The sequence below is a fragment of the Chanodichthys erythropterus genome, chromosome 17, assembly GCF_024489055.1.
Source record: "Chanodichthys erythropterus isolate Z2021 chromosome 17, ASM2448905v1, whole genome shotgun sequence".
In the NCBI taxonomy this organism is placed as follows: domain Eukaryota; kingdom Metazoa; phylum Chordata; class Actinopteri; order Cypriniformes; family Xenocyprididae; genus Chanodichthys; species Chanodichthys erythropterus.
In genome coordinates this window covers 23,765,463-23,780,813 of record NC_090237.1, presented here as the reverse complement: position 1 = coordinate 23,780,813, position 15,351 = coordinate 23,765,463, and the positions used below count along the sequence as shown (strand labels likewise).

At 42.4% G+C, this 15,351-nt stretch overlaps 1 protein-coding gene across 1 annotated transcript in view; it reads right to left on the bottom strand.

Moving 5' to 3' along the window:
- rxfp2b (relaxin family peptide receptor 2b) overlaps nt 1-15,351 on the bottom strand; it is a 37,861-nt gene that overhangs the window by 7,651 nt on the left and 14,859 nt on the right. Inside the window, exons 6-14 of the mRNA XM_067366128.1 lie at nt 10,114-10,185; nt 8,715-8,786; nt 8,278-8,349; nt 7,950-8,024; nt 6,616-6,687; nt 6,094-6,165; nt 5,911-5,982; nt 2,791-2,862; nt 2,387-2,458 (exon numbers count right to left, since the gene is read on the bottom strand). Of these exons, the coding sequence (XP_067222229.1) occupies nt 2,387-2,458; nt 2,791-2,862; nt 5,911-5,982; nt 6,094-6,165; nt 6,616-6,687; nt 7,950-8,024; nt 8,278-8,349; nt 8,715-8,786; nt 10,114-10,185 (651 nt within the window). The remainder of the gene's footprint in view (nt 1-2,386; nt 2,459-2,790; nt 2,863-5,910; nt 5,983-6,093; nt 6,166-6,615; nt 6,688-7,949; nt 8,025-8,277; nt 8,350-8,714; nt 8,787-10,113; nt 10,186-15,351) is intronic.

Genomic DNA, 15,351 nt, shown 5'->3' with positions numbered 1-15,351 from the left:
GCGAGCGCTCCAATGGGCTGAAACAGTCTGGCAGCAAAACGGGCTAGCCATAAAAATTCTCAACTCTTTTGTTACGCATTTCTGAGAAGTTTTTTGGAAAACCTGTTTGCGTTTCTTCTAAACTTTACCATTTAAAACAAGCAAAAAAGTTCCATTAATGACTAAGCTTTGAAATTCCACACAGTCACAGCTGCCAGTGGATGGAATGAGCGCTCGTTCCTGACAATCTATCAGCAGGGACTAGAGGCTAGCCAGCGACTGCATCTCACTGCATATGATGATGCCATCGGCCTCTAAAAATTAATCCAACTGTCCATCAGAGTGGCTCATCATGTGCAAGGATGTATGGAACTCAGACAGGGTCAGCAGTCCTCCGTTCCGTTCCACCTCACCAGCCAGAGTATGTCAGCCCCCAGAAGCAGCAATGGAACCCATGCAAGTTGAAACCACACAACTTTCACCGGCCAAGTGACAGAGACTGCCAACCCAGGGTCTATGCTTGTACTGCTGAGCCAGGAGACATGTGATCTCTACATGTCCCATCCATCCTCCTCGTCCCGTGGTGAGTGTTGTTCACAATCCCACTATTAATTCTACTCCACTCACCACTATTGTATGTCTTACTGCATCTAATGTCTCCATTTCGGTCAGCGCCCTTATTGACTCTGGGTCAGCCAGCAATTTCCTAACCGGAGAACTCTGCCTTTATCTCAAGATCAAGAAGAGCTGCAACGAGACCCAATACAAAGTACAATCCATAACGGGAATGCCGCTCAGCCGGGACAATGTTAGTTCCCTGAAACTACAAGTCGGTCTATTCCATTTTGAGCCCATCAAATAGCTGGTTCTGGAGAAGTCCACCACTGACATCCTCTTAGGGCACTCGTAAAGCATCATCCAGTGCTCTCCTGGTCTACTGGCTCTGACTGTTTCCCAAATCTACCTCTTACCTCAATCCAAGTCAATTCCACTACACTCCTCTTCCATCGATAGCCCAGTTGAACAGCAGTCTGTTGACATCCCCGACTGCTACGCCCCCTTCAGAGATGTATTTTGCCCAAAACAAGCCTCACAGCTACCACCGTACAGACCATGGGACTGCACTATAGACCTCCTGAAGGGTGAGCCAGTGCCCTGTGGCAAGATCTACCCACTCTCCATCCCCAAACAGAAGGCCATAGGAGGCGCTAGAGCAGTGTTTCCCAACCCTGTTCCTGGAGGCACACCAACAGTGCACATTTTGGATATCTCCCTTATCTGACCCATATATTTCTGGTCTTGGAGTCTTTACTAATGAGCTGATGAGTTAGATCAGGTGTTTGATTAGGAAGAGTTCAAAAATGTGTAGTGTTGGTGTGCCTCCAGGAACAGGGTTGGGAAACACTGTGCTTGAGCAAGGCTACATCTGTCCCTCGACTTCCCCTGCTGCCTTAAGCTTCTTTTTTCATGGCCAAGAAAGATGGAAGTTTGAGGCCTTGTATACCTCTAGAGTGGGAAGAATACGGACCCGAGGAAAGATCATGGGTTCCTAGGGATGACATCTTGTATCCAACCCTCCTTACAGCCTTCCACACTTCCTCAGAAGCGAGCCGTGGAGGGGGTACTGTCACTGTGTTACCAGGCTCCTCCTTCACACACACCCAGCGCTCCCTCTCTCTAGAATTCTAATCACCCATACCTTTCCCTCATCAGCTCACTCATGAACCACGGTATAAGAGCATATACTTCTCATTCACTCATTGTCTGGTCTCCAATGTGGATTACTGACTCCTTACCTGATCTACTTACCAACTCTACAACTCTACATGAGATCTCCTCATATTCCTAAAGCATTCTCCTAGTAAGCCTCTCCAATTACCTACCTGTGTATCCTTACCTGTTCTCCACTCTGCTACTCACATATTCCAACCATCCAAGAAATGTATGCTCTCCAGTCTCCTCCACTCACCGGTCATCTCATCCTAAGCTACCTGGTAAAAAGAAATGACTTTGTTATTCACTATTCATCAGTCATCAGTAACTCGATTAATAGTGACTTGGCTATTAATCACCTGCTTCATCTGTATATTCCATCTGTTCAATAAATACCTGTTTGGGTTTGATGATAATCCTGTCTCTGAGTCTAGTATTCTGTTACAGAAGACAGCTGATATCTGGACAGTTCTTTTGCAGAATGAGAGAGCTTAAAGAGGAAGACGCTATTTGTACTAGTTGTGGCTGGTGTGCCAAAACGTTCAAGTGAAGTGGTGTCATTAAATGTTTATTTTTTATTTATTTGCCCCCAGCCAGCCCTACAAGGATTTAAATTATAAACATGTCATCTTTTCACCTCTTGTGAATTTGCAGGTGTAATTCAAACTAACTGAAAGCAGAATGAGATACTCACATGTAGGAGAGGTTATCCATGGGCCGGAACATGCTTGTCTGGATATTTGGGATCTCCACACCCTCCAGGCCACTGCAGAAACATAGAAGTTTTAGTGTTCAAGAGCCTTTGGTTATTCCGCTATTTGACCATTGTCCAGTCACCTGCAAGCTCTAAGCCTCAGTGAATACTAGAATTTGCAAATCTGGCACACAGACTGGTTTTCTTATAGTCAATCTGTGCTGCAGCATGAAACAAGCCCACAAACACTAACTCGACTCCATGTGAGACTCATTTAATTTGGAAAACCTTTGTTGTGTGGACACTACTGCATATCAAAATAAGTATCATATATTGTTAAAAAAAACAACAAAAAAAACTCATGAAAAAAACTCATGAAAACCTTAGATAATGCTATTACTTACAGAGACTGGAGCTGAAATAGGTGGTTAAATTGGCCTGGGTGGATGTGGTCCAGTGGGTTTTGGGACAGATTTCTACAAATGAAAATGCAGTAGGCAATTTTATGGTGAAACTCAATACAACTGTTATAATGAACAGTTATAATGAAGTTACAGACTAGTTACAGACAGCAACACTTAAAACAAGCTTGTATGTACGTATAATCCATGTATCATTCTTTCATTGTTTTTTTATTTAAAATGTAAAAATAGAAAAAACAAGAAATCAACTAAATTGTTTCGTTTTTCATTCAGGGATGGAAAAATGAAAAAAAACAACAGCTGGAATATTTGATATCTACATGTGTGTGGGAATGAAACGCCCATTTCTTCTGATTGGTCAGCGTAAGTCATGCCATCATCAGTTCTTCCTCATTTCCACGCAGCAGAATGATAGTCCTCCTCAGCTGCAGTTGTACGGACGGTGTTTATTGCAACTACATTTCATCTTTTTCTCGACACAAACCGTACCGGGGCAGAGCCCAGACAGGGCTTTCTTCTGTATAGACAAATTCACCTACACTTTGCTTCAATTGGGTATGGCAGGGTATGACATCTGTCATACCTTGGTCGCCCAGTAAGATTTAAAAAATATTAAATGAAGATATAAATTGTTAAATTAGTTGTGAATTAAATAATTTTTAAACACTAATACAAAAAGGAAAGAATTATGCATTGACTTGGGTATATAGGCCTATTAACGCAAAATCATTCTGACTGTCTGTCATCCGGAGCTCAACAGAGATATTAAACACAATACTCTTCTGAGGTTTATAAGGTAGGGCCCACAGCCTGTGTGACAGATATAGGGTCTGCCGGCTCCTGGTGAAAACTGCACGTGTCTCTGATTACGCGAGCAGCAGGCAACACACAAATCAGCGGTGAGGGGAGAAAGCTTATCACGCGTCCTATCTCCCGTGATGAAAAGGGTTGGGGCTGATCAAATACTGCACACTGAAATGTGCTGGGCGGCGGATGTGACAGAGCTGGATGAGGAGAGCGAGTGAGAGGTGGGCAGAAATGCTGGCACGGTCTTTCTCAACCTCGGAAGGCAGTGGAAGCTTTCCTCTTTCTGGCGTGAGAGTCAGGAGCAACTCGAAGGAGCTGGAGCGGAGGGCTCGCTGGGCCACTTCACCTCAAGACGCCTATGGGGTCACTTGCGGGGCAATGGGCGACCACGGGCTCCCCAAACCGTAATCAGTGGGGGATGAACTGGATCACTTCTCCTACTGGCGGACTCCTTCCTATGCGAGAAGCGCTTTCTGGGTAGAGAGGTGGAGATGATAGAAGAGTCCCTAACTCTCCTGGGCATAAACTGCCTGAGTGCAGCTGATTGGGACTTGGCTGAATGAAATTTGTCAACCACCGTGTTGATGCCTCCCTGAAAAAAAACAGACTGAGAGATAGGGGCATCCATGAGGAACACCACCTCCAGATTGTGCCATAGGTGGCGCTCTGCAGCCACCAAGCCCGCCATGGAGTGCCTTATAGCACAAGCGGTATGTCTCTTAAGGCCAAATCTGTGGCTCTGCAGAGCTCCTCGACCGCTTCCGGCATCAGACCATCACCCTCTTTCAAAACATCCGCCTGGTAGGCTTGGAGAATGGCCATTATATGAAGGGCCATGCCAGCCTGACCAGCTGCCATGGACTTTCTGATAAGGGCGGAAGTAGTCCTGCATGGTTTAGATGGAAGGAGGGGACGGGACTTCCAAGAAGGAGCCGAAGATGGAGAGAGGTGTGTAGCCAGCATGTCTTCAATCGCTGGAATGGTGGTTTAGCCCTGCTCCACAGAACCAACAAGGTTGTTGAAATCAGCGGCTGCCACATTAGTCAAGCGGGTGGAAAACGGCTGCTTCCAGGTTCTGGAAATCACACTATGCAGATCACTGAAAAAGGGCAGCTTTCTCCGTACTGGGCTAGAACTGGGGCTGCTGAAGTTTAGATGACTAGGATTCGCGGGGCTCGTTGGGCCAATCAGTAACGAGCTTCTCTGTAGTGCGCAAAAGCATGTAGATAAGCTCTGAGTAGGCCGCAGAAGGCCACGCTTCCTGTCTGCCGGGCGGGAGAGCGTCAGCTGATGCAGGCCCAAAATCCTCAGAGTCGGACGCTGCAGTGTAAATAACATCGTCTAGCCCAAAGGAAACGGCCTCACGTGCCTCCAGGCTAGGGCACAGATAATCAAGCAGAAGTGCCATGAACAGCCTCACACGCTTGCGAAAAACCCAAATATTTAACACACTTACTGTGTGGGTCGTCGCTCGCAATGAAGCGAGAACACGGCGATGTACAACGACGAAACTCCATGGCGCTTCACCACAAGTAGAACTGAGTTCCACTGTTGCAGTCGCTGAAGTGCAGATGAAGAAACACTTGAATAACAATTCAAAATTTGGGTCAGATAAACTGTAGCAGAAGGGCTAAAATGGCCGCTTTGGCCGTGATTCTATATGGGCTTCAAAAATAGCTACGCAGCATCGAGTGAACCTATGAAAGAGAACCAAAGAATTAGACTAATGGGCAATGTACGGGAAAAGATGTGAGGAACATTCATTTTCTGACAAACGTAGAGATAGCCACAGGTGAATTTATGTCTACACAAAAGAAAGCCCTGTCTAGGCTCTGCTGCCCCTGTATGGTTTGAGTCAAGCCATTTGTTAGTCTGGTTATTTGGTGAGATTAAAAGATAAAAATGTAGTTGCAATAAATGTGTTAAGAATCTGTACAGCTGCAGCTGAGGAGGACTCTTATTCTGCTGTGTGGAAATGAGGAAGAACTGATGACGACACAACTTCGGCTGACCAATCAGAGGACAGGGGCGTTTCATTCCTGCCCACATGTAGAGATTGAATATTCAAGCTGTTTTTTCTTTCTTTCATGTTTCCATCCCTGAACGAGGGGATGAATTTTTTTTTTCAATTTTTTTTAAAATCTTTTCTTATTTTTCTACTTTCAATATTAAATCAAAAAAGACTGAATGAATGTTACACAGATTGTGTATACAGTATATAAAGATAAGCAGATTTTATATTTATATTCTTTTTATTAATAATTCAAATTTATTCATCTGACTGCTATTACTCACAGAATTTGCAATGAGGGTAAATCCTTGAAAATACTGATTGGCAGTTCCTTTATTAAGTTACTGGACAGATCCCTGCAAAAGCAATGGGGACATGTCAAACGATATAATCATTAAAAACTCTTTTCTCTTGTTCCTTGTTTCGATGCACAAACTCATTCACAACAATGTTTTATTGTCACTCACAGGTCTCCCATCATGCACAGGGATTGGAAGGTGTTCTCCGGCAAACTCTTGATGAGATTGGCTCTCAGTGACCTAAAAAGTACCAAGAACGAGAAGACTTAAGATCATAAACCTCATCGAAAGGGTCCTAATTTGGAAGCTGTCAGTTAAACATTTTAAGTTAAACCCAGGTGAAAAAAGTACATTTCTTTAATGTACTTAAAGTTCATATTTCATGGTGTCTCAAAATAGCACAGTTGAGTACATTTAGATGTTCTTAAGATTATCTTAAGAAGTACTAAAGAAGAATTTTTAGTATATTGAGCACAATATTAGTGCACAAAAATAGAGCACTTTAAGTACATTACTTTTTTTTCACCTGGGAAGAACTATGTAGTTGTACATTAACTATACATTTAAATTTCATTATAATTAGATTTAATGACTGATGTCTTCTGACTTTAAAGCCTATCATACAAATGGTATAATTAGCTGTTTACTTCTCTTCAGCTCAATAAGGATACCATATTTGTTAATACTTACAGCACAGTAAGATGTTCACAAGTGAGTAAAGTTGACAAGCCCAAAGTCTTAATAAGGTTCCCCTCAAAATCCCTTTAAGAGAGCATGTCATGTATTGATCAGTAAAAATTCATAATGCAACATTAAGTAAATATAATACAGGCATATTGTAATGTACATGTGACAGGTATATACATATATTAAAAAGTAGCATGACAACTGAAGGCCTAAGACTATTTTGTTTCAATCAGAAACACATCAGTAATATTCAGCCTCATCCTGTTTCTCTTGGCTGTCAAAGATGGACGCCATGGCCAAGGACAGAATAACGGTGCGTTAGCAACTGAGTACACACTGTTCTTGTACTACAAAGAGATGTGAACAAGAAAACAAGAAGGATGAGACCCAGCTAGCATTCAAACATGTCTGGGCTCTTTAAAATAAATAAATAATGCTGAAACAAAAAATGCTAACACTATGCACAACAGAATTTTACTAAGCTTCACTGTGTTGGAATTTTAAGTAGATATTTTTTGCAATACACACTGAGTATAATAGTATATTGTAAATAGTTGGTCAGCAATAAAAAAAATAACTAGAATAGTTTATAATTTATTTATTTTATTTGTTTTTTTTATATTATGCAGGGATGATGTCAAAACCCGGAAGTCTAGTTCGTCATTAGTTTCCTCAAGAATTTCCTATGGGTTTTTATAATGGGGTTTCAATTTATTGAGTAAAATAAGGTCTGTGGTTAACATAACCTGATAATACTTTAACTTTTGCTCTATAATGTAAATTGAACACACCCATATTGGAAACTAATTTTGAAGCCGTTATGTTTATTTAAAGAAAAAAATGTATGTAACTTCATAAGAATGCTTGGTTTGAGTGTGTGCAGTTGACGTTGTAGAGCAAACATCGTCAAGTAATGTTTAACGCAGTTCTTGTTTTACTATCTGTCGTCTTTTAAAGCAATTTGAATGACCATTTTTTAATGAAATGAGCTATATAATTAACAAAAGATATTCCACGGAGTATTTATTACTTTGAACTGTCTCCATTGGTATATAATGCAACAAGGATTGCTAAAGACAACATAGTTTACCTATATGTGTATAATATGAAATAACAATGCTGCCATCTTTCTCAGTTGTTATTTTCTCCCCCCTCAGGTGAAAATTGTCATTCTGACCCCCCTTTACATGGCATTTAATATTATGACTTTTATTACTATTCATGTTTGTCTTTCTTCAGAAAAAAATATTAACAATCAACATCTTCCTAACTTAACTGAATTCAAAATCCTGTAAGTCATGACATTTAAAGTAAGTAAAAGGAAAGAGGATACTTACAACCAGCTGAGTAAGGGCATATGGGTGCAGAGTCTAGCAGAGGGGAGCTGATCTAGAGAGGTATTAACCATTGACCTGTACAGATGTTTAAATGTGGTGAGCCACAACATCATAATCTGTCAGCAGACACCTCGTACAGACATTTAAAACTACAGTGCAAGACTTAAATTATTTAAAATACAAATATTATATTTTTCAGAGCAATATTTTTTACAACTTAAGCAACTTGGGTGGAAAAATAAAACAATGATTCTGAAGAATTTATTTAAACAAAAGAATGAAATGAACAAGTGCAGCACTTCATAAATAAGTATGGATGAAGACTTACAGGAAGAATAGGGAACTCAGGCCAGTAAATGTGTTGGCTGTAATTGTTGTTATGGGATTGTCGTCCAAAATCCTGAATAAGATTAAATAACACTTCAAACCCGGCAAAAATGTTCCTAAACCACCAGCCAAACAAAAGGACTAATTAATTTAATAAATGAATAACTTGTGGATTCACTGCAGATACAATACCATTCAAAAGTATGGGGTCAGTAAGATTTTTATTTTAACTATTTATTTATTGATTGATCAAAAGTGACAGTAAAAACATTTGTAATGTTACAAAAGATTTGTTTCAAATGTATGCTGTTCTTCTGAATTTTCTGAAAAAGGTATCAAGGTTTCCACAAAAACAAAGCACCATCACTGTTTACAACATTATATATCTATATATATCTATATAAACAGCATTTAAAGCTTGTTTATTGTTGTACTCACAACCACTTGAGTTTATGAAGATCACTGAACACTCCAGGTAAAAGCAAGGAGATGCAATTCTGGCTCAAAGATCTGCAAGCAACACAAAAATGAGAAATTATATTGAGCTATATTATATAAAATTATATTGGGACTTCTGCCTTTACATGCAAATGAACTTTAGTGACATCCCGTTCTTAAACTGTAGGATTTAATATGGAGTTGGCCCACCCTTTGCAGCTATTACAGCTTCAACTCTTCTGGGAAGGCTTTCCACAAGGTTTAGGAATGTGTTTATGGGAATTTTTGACTATTCTTCTAGAAGCACATTTGCGAGGTCAGCCGCTGATGTTGGACGAGAAGGACTGGCTCGCAGTCTCCGCTCTAATTCATCCCAAAGGTGTTAAGGTCAGGGTTGAGGTGCAGGTTAGTCAAGTTCACCACACCAAACTCGCTCATCCATGTCTTTATGGACCTTGCTTTGTGCACTGGTGTGCAGTCATGTTGGAACAGGAAGGGACCATCCCCAAACTGTTCCCACAAAGTTGGAAGCATAAAACTGTCCAAAATGTCTTGGTATGCTGAAGCATTAAGAGTTCCTTTCACTGAAACTAAGGGGCCATGCCCAACCCCTGAAAAACAACCCCACACCATAATCCCCCTCCACCAAACTTTACACTTGGCACAATGCAGTCAGGCAAGTACCGTTCTCCTGGCAACCACCAAACCCAAACTCGCCCATCAGATTGCCAGACAGAGAAGCGTGATTCGTCACTCCAGAGAACACGTCTCCACAGCTCTAGAGTCCACTGCTCGGCGTGCTTAACACCACTGCATTTGACACATTGCATTGCACTTGATGATGTAAGCCTTGGATGCAGCTGCTCGGCCATAGAAACCCATTACATGAAGCTCTCTACGCACTGTTCTTGATCTAATCTGAAGGCCACAGCATGCGCTGACCCCGCTCTGTGATTTTACGTGCCCTACCACTTCGTGGCTGAGTTGCTGTTGTTCCCAATTGCTTCCACTTTATGATACCACTAACAGTTGACTGTAGAATATTTAGTAATAAGGAAATTTCGCAAATGGACTTATTGCACAGATGGCAACTTATCACGGTAGCATACTTGAATTCACTGAGCTCTTGAGAGTGACCTTCTTTCACAAATGTTTGTAGAAGCAGTCTACATGCCTAGGTGCCATGGAAACATATATATTATACTGTATATATATATATATATATATATATATATATATATATATATATATATATATATATATATATATACACCATTATTGAACTGAACTAAATTGAGTTGAATAATGACACTATTATCTTGCTACAGCTGCTTTACAGCAGAATTTGAACTTTTCATTATATTAAAAAAAAAACAACAAAAAAAAAACATACACTTACAGTTTTTGCAGCTTATATAGTCCACTAAAAGCGTGAATGGAAACAGTGCCAATGCAATTATCCTGGAGAAACCTGAGGAAGAAAACAAAACAATCATCAATTTGGTCAACAGGTGGTTGTGTTTAACAGCTTAACCAAACTTCTAAAAAAATTTTGATTAAAAAAATAATGTTCCCTGAAGGAGGGACTCAAGCCATATAAACTTTGTGATAAGCCATTTTCACTTGGGACTGTAAAAATGTTGACAATCACAAAACAACACCTAAGGAACTACAAAACAATGTGATTTTCAGAACACCTTACTGGGCAATCACTTACATTTGCATGGGCATATAACACAAAAGCTCAAAGAATTTGAGAAGAATCATGGCCTAGCTTCAAACAGACCACAAACAGACCTAAGTTTTTTTTTTTTTCTATGATTGTAACATCTCAGCTCATGGACCTCAAATTCTATAACAATTTGAAAATTAACAACATCAATCACTTCTATTAAAAGCAGCACTTTCAGTTATTTGTATTTTTGAAAATGGTAATAACTTAATGCATCTGGTGTTCCATAACCATACACACAACCTCTCATTCATCTCCAGTAATTTTCTGTGATTTCTGATCTTTTTCCCATCTCTCCTACCTCCATTTATACCTCATCACTCTCATCAGTGGGTTGAGGAGTCGAGATTTAGCTGCTTAATCTATTGACTGCCATTTAACAGTGTAATCTGATAAAATATGTTTGTTTGTTTTGTTTTTTGCAAGCAATATGTAAATCACAAATATTTCATTATATTCTATAGATGTTTTGGTCCCAAAAAAAAAAAGCATAATATGGACATTTGTCTCACAATTAACTGATGTTCCCTTCCAGTTTTCACATTCGATGTACGTCATAACTGACTGACGAATTGGGGTTTGCTTTGAGAGACCAATCTACTCCGAGTCTAACAAAAACAAGCCAATGCACATTGCATGGCATGCAATATTTTCATCAACTGCTCCTCACTGCAGCACAAGACAAGTATATGATAAGCAGCAGGTGCGTTGCATATTTGCTTTTCGCTTTGGAGCCGAGCATGTGTTGTTCCTGCTCTGCATTTTCTATGAGATTGTTCAAAAGACGAGCTGTTTTTTTGGGAAGGAGCCTCTGCGAAGCAGGTGCGGGTGTGACAGCGTTGACACACACACACATAAAAAAAAAAAACAGAGAGTGCGCCTTCAAAGAGTGTGTTTATACAGCTGTAGAGGTTGCGTCTTCTACGAGAGTGTGAGTGCTCACAACAGGCTTTCACTATCGTACTGTTGTGTAGCTGTGGCCATTTTCCTGTGAGTTTCAGCACTAGAGAGAGCAAAATCCTAAAAGAGCACACATGGTTTGACCCTGCATCTTTTTCAAGATGTCATTCAAACCGTGTTTCTGGATGTGGTCGTTACCTGGCTCCGGCTGACATGATCAGTGCATCACATGTTTGGGCTAAAGGCATGCTGAGGTGGCGTTCATGGATGGTTCATGTTCTCACTGAGGGAACATGACCATTGCGGTGTTAAGGTCTAAACTTTAATACCTTGAATGAGATGGCACCTCTTCGCATATTCCCCAATCTAGTCCTTCTTCTGGGCCAGCTCAGAAGAAGCCTACTTCGGTTAACACTAGCACTACCGGAATTCTATAACTACTAGAACTGCCAATAGCGGTCATTTTGACTGTTCATACCAGACAGCAGTGAATGTCATTTTTGTCGTTATATTTACTTCAAAGCTTCTATGGTCATGTTTTATGAAAAATGTGGGGTAATTTAAGCATACATAATATAATATGTTCGTGATATTATTGTGTAAGAGCTACTAGACCTTCCACAAAAGTGCATACCACAATTTGCTTTCCGCAATTTGCATCCGGCAAGCTGGAGATCAAAGTTTTTCACCGCAGTTAAAATGTTGTTTTTGAAAGTCAAAATGTCAACAAATATAAAATGAAGCAGAATATTTCGTTAGATAAAAACATATTGTGAATTTTGGAAATGACTACATCTGTCTTTATTCAATACATTTTGACTTTTGGAGTTTACAATGCTTTAGCATTATCGGAAATGTTTGGACCACACGAATTGGAAACAATTTTATGCAGCCTCTAATGAAATCTAGAAAATCTTTTTTTACGAACCGGAATTATTTCTGAATCACTCTCAGAATCAGTGTCAGACGAACTGTCAAGAGACCAAGAGACATCGCTCTCTGCTCCTCCATCAGACTCTGCATCATCAATGTTCTCAATCAAGGATAAAACCTCAGTGACAGTCATTTTCTTTCTTGTTGCCATTTTGACGGTAAAGCTACGTTTTAGCTTAGCAAAAGCATACAAAACTGCCAGAGAAAGGTTGCTAGGCAACAGCTACGCACATCTTTAACGGCGGGGAAAAAGCGCTGAGGAGATACAACGCCTGTAATATGTGTGGTCAAATTGACCGCTATGGCCATTCAAGGTAGAAATACTCAGAACTCTTTTGTGTTTTGTAATTTTAATAAAATAACAATGTTAAAATAAAATTTACATTAATTTAAGAAAAGTCATGGAACTGTAGTTATATGGGTTTTATTTCAACAAAGTTATTACATTGCAAATCTTTAAAACGGTCAAAATGACTGCCTTGGTAGTTCTAGTGTTTTAATAGCCTTGGTGACCTGAGGATCACGGTGAGGAATAGCCTGCTGAGTCAACCTCCTTGGGCTTCTCACTCCACTTCAACACTGCAAACCGTGGAGCTTCCAAGAGAGATTGCTGCCTCATGTGATACCATTCATTACTTTTGGGGCTCCGCCGAATGTGCGCTCAATGCGGGGTGCCTAAGGGGTACGTGGAGCTCCCCCCAGTGGAGCGGTCAGTGGCAATGCAACCGTGTCCCAAGACCGCTACCTCTTGGCAGGGTAATCGGCATCTTCCCTCCAGAGTGTGTAAGTTCTAGTCTTCTCTGGTGGGCAAGGCTTACACAGCTTGTGGAGGAGCCACTTCCACCCTGCATGCCATGACACTCCTGCAGGTCTACCAGTCCAAAGAGCTCAAGGAACTGCATGAGGGTAGTTCTGACCCAGGAGTTATGCAGGAACTGCATACAGCGACGGACCTCACCCTACGGGTGACGAAAGTTACTGCACACTCCCTGGGTCATGCAATGTCCACATTAGTGGTCCAGGAGCACGTTTGATACCTCAACGCCCCTGTCTGTCAGGCAGGCCTCTGCGGTGAAGCTGTTGAAAACTTTGCCCAGCAGTTTTCAGCAGAACAGCAGCAATCAAGCATATCCTGCCCTGGCGACCAGCTGCTGCCTCCACCCAGTCGTCGGCTGCAGCGCCTCTGCCTGTTTTCGCCAAGAGTCCCCCCCCGTGTTCCACCTTGCTGCCCCACCCCATTGGTCCCGCTTGCACGCCTGGCTCATCTGTACCATCAGACTCGGCTATGCGATTCAGTTCACACGGTATCCCCGCAAGTTCCTCTGTGTGTGCAGAGCTGTGATGCCCCTGTCTTACAGACAGAGAACGACATCCTACTAGCGAAGGACGAGATCGAGCCGGTACCTCCCGCTGATATGAAGACAGGGTTTTACAGCCCCTCCTTCACTGTGAACAAGAAAGGTGGTGGATTACAGCCAATCTTGTACCTGGCCCTGCACAAGCTTCCGTTCAAAATGTTAATATAGAAGCGCATTTTCGAATGCATCCATCCCCGAGATTGGTTTGCAGCGATCGATACTTTCATGTCTTGATTCTCTTTCGACACAGACCATTCCTACGTTTTGCGTTCGAGGGTCGAGCATATCAGTACAAACTCCTACCCTTCGGGCTGTCCCTGTCGCCTTGCGTCTTTACGAAGGTCGCAAGGGACTTCAGGTCAACTGGGAAAAGAGCAAACTCTCCCCTGTGCAGAGGATCTCTTTTCTCACCATGGAGTTGTCCTCAGTCAACCGGACAGCATGACTCAGAGGAGCGCGTCCAGTCAGCGTTGAACTACTTGAATTCATTTAGAGGCAGGACAGCAGCCCCACTGAAACTTTTTCAGGGGCTCCTGGGGCATATGGCTTCCACAGCCACAGTAACGCCGCTCAGGTTGCTTCATATGAGGCCATTTCAGCAGTGGCTTCACGGCCGAGTCCCAAGATGGGCATGGCAGAGCAGCACGCACCGGGTGTCCATAACTCCGTACTGTCGCCAAGCCTTCAGCCCATGGTCGGACCCTTCTATTCACATCCCTGGGCTGCTCAATCGTGCAGCCGATGAGCTCTCATGACAGCCTGCGCTTCCGAGAGAGTGGTGACTCCATCCCCAGGTGGTCCAGCTGATAGGGGGCCTCTTCTGAGGAGGCAGAGGTTCTAGGTGACCTACTCCAATCAGTGGTAGACACCATCACTTCTGCTAGAGCCCCCTCTAAGAGGTGCCTCTATACTTTAAAGTGGAACCTGTTCGTTGAATGGTGTGCTTCCCACCGGGAAGACCCCCGAAGATGTCCAGTCAGAGTCATGCTTTCCTTCCTGCAAGAGGGGTTGAAGCAAAGGCTGTCTCCCTTCACCCTGAAAGTGTATGTTGCCGCAATAGTCACACATCACAATGCAGTTGATGGTAAGTCTCTTGGTAAGCATGACCTGGTTATCAGGTTCCGCAGAGGGGCGAAGAGGTTAGACCGTCCATGTCCTACCTCAGTACCCTCTTGGGACCTGTTTCTGGTGCTCACGGCACTGCAGAGACCTCCATTTGAACCTTTGCTGTCAGCTGAGTTGAAAATTCTGTCACTAAAGACAGATCTCCTGACTGCATTGGCTTCCATCAAGAGGATAGGGGACCTGCAAGCATTCCTAGAATTCAGGCCGGCCAACTCTCACGTTGTCCTGAGACCCTGGTCTGGATATGTGCCCAAGGTTCCTACCACTACCTTCAGGGACCAGGTAGTAAACCTGCAAGCACTGCCCTCAGAGGAAGCAGACCCAGCCCTGGCTTTTCTCCATCCCGTCCGAGCTCTGCGGCTGGACAGAATGCAAAGCTTTAGGACCTCAGACCAGCTCTTTGTCTGTTACAGAGTCCAGCAGAAGGGAAAGGCTGTCTCCAAGCAGAGGTTAGCCCACTGGACAGTGGATGCTATTGTCTTGGCGTACCAATACCAAGACATGCCTTGCCTGTTTGGGTTGTGAGCATACTCAGCTAGAAGTTTGTCCACCTGTGCACTGACTCAAGGTGCCTCGCTGACAGATATTT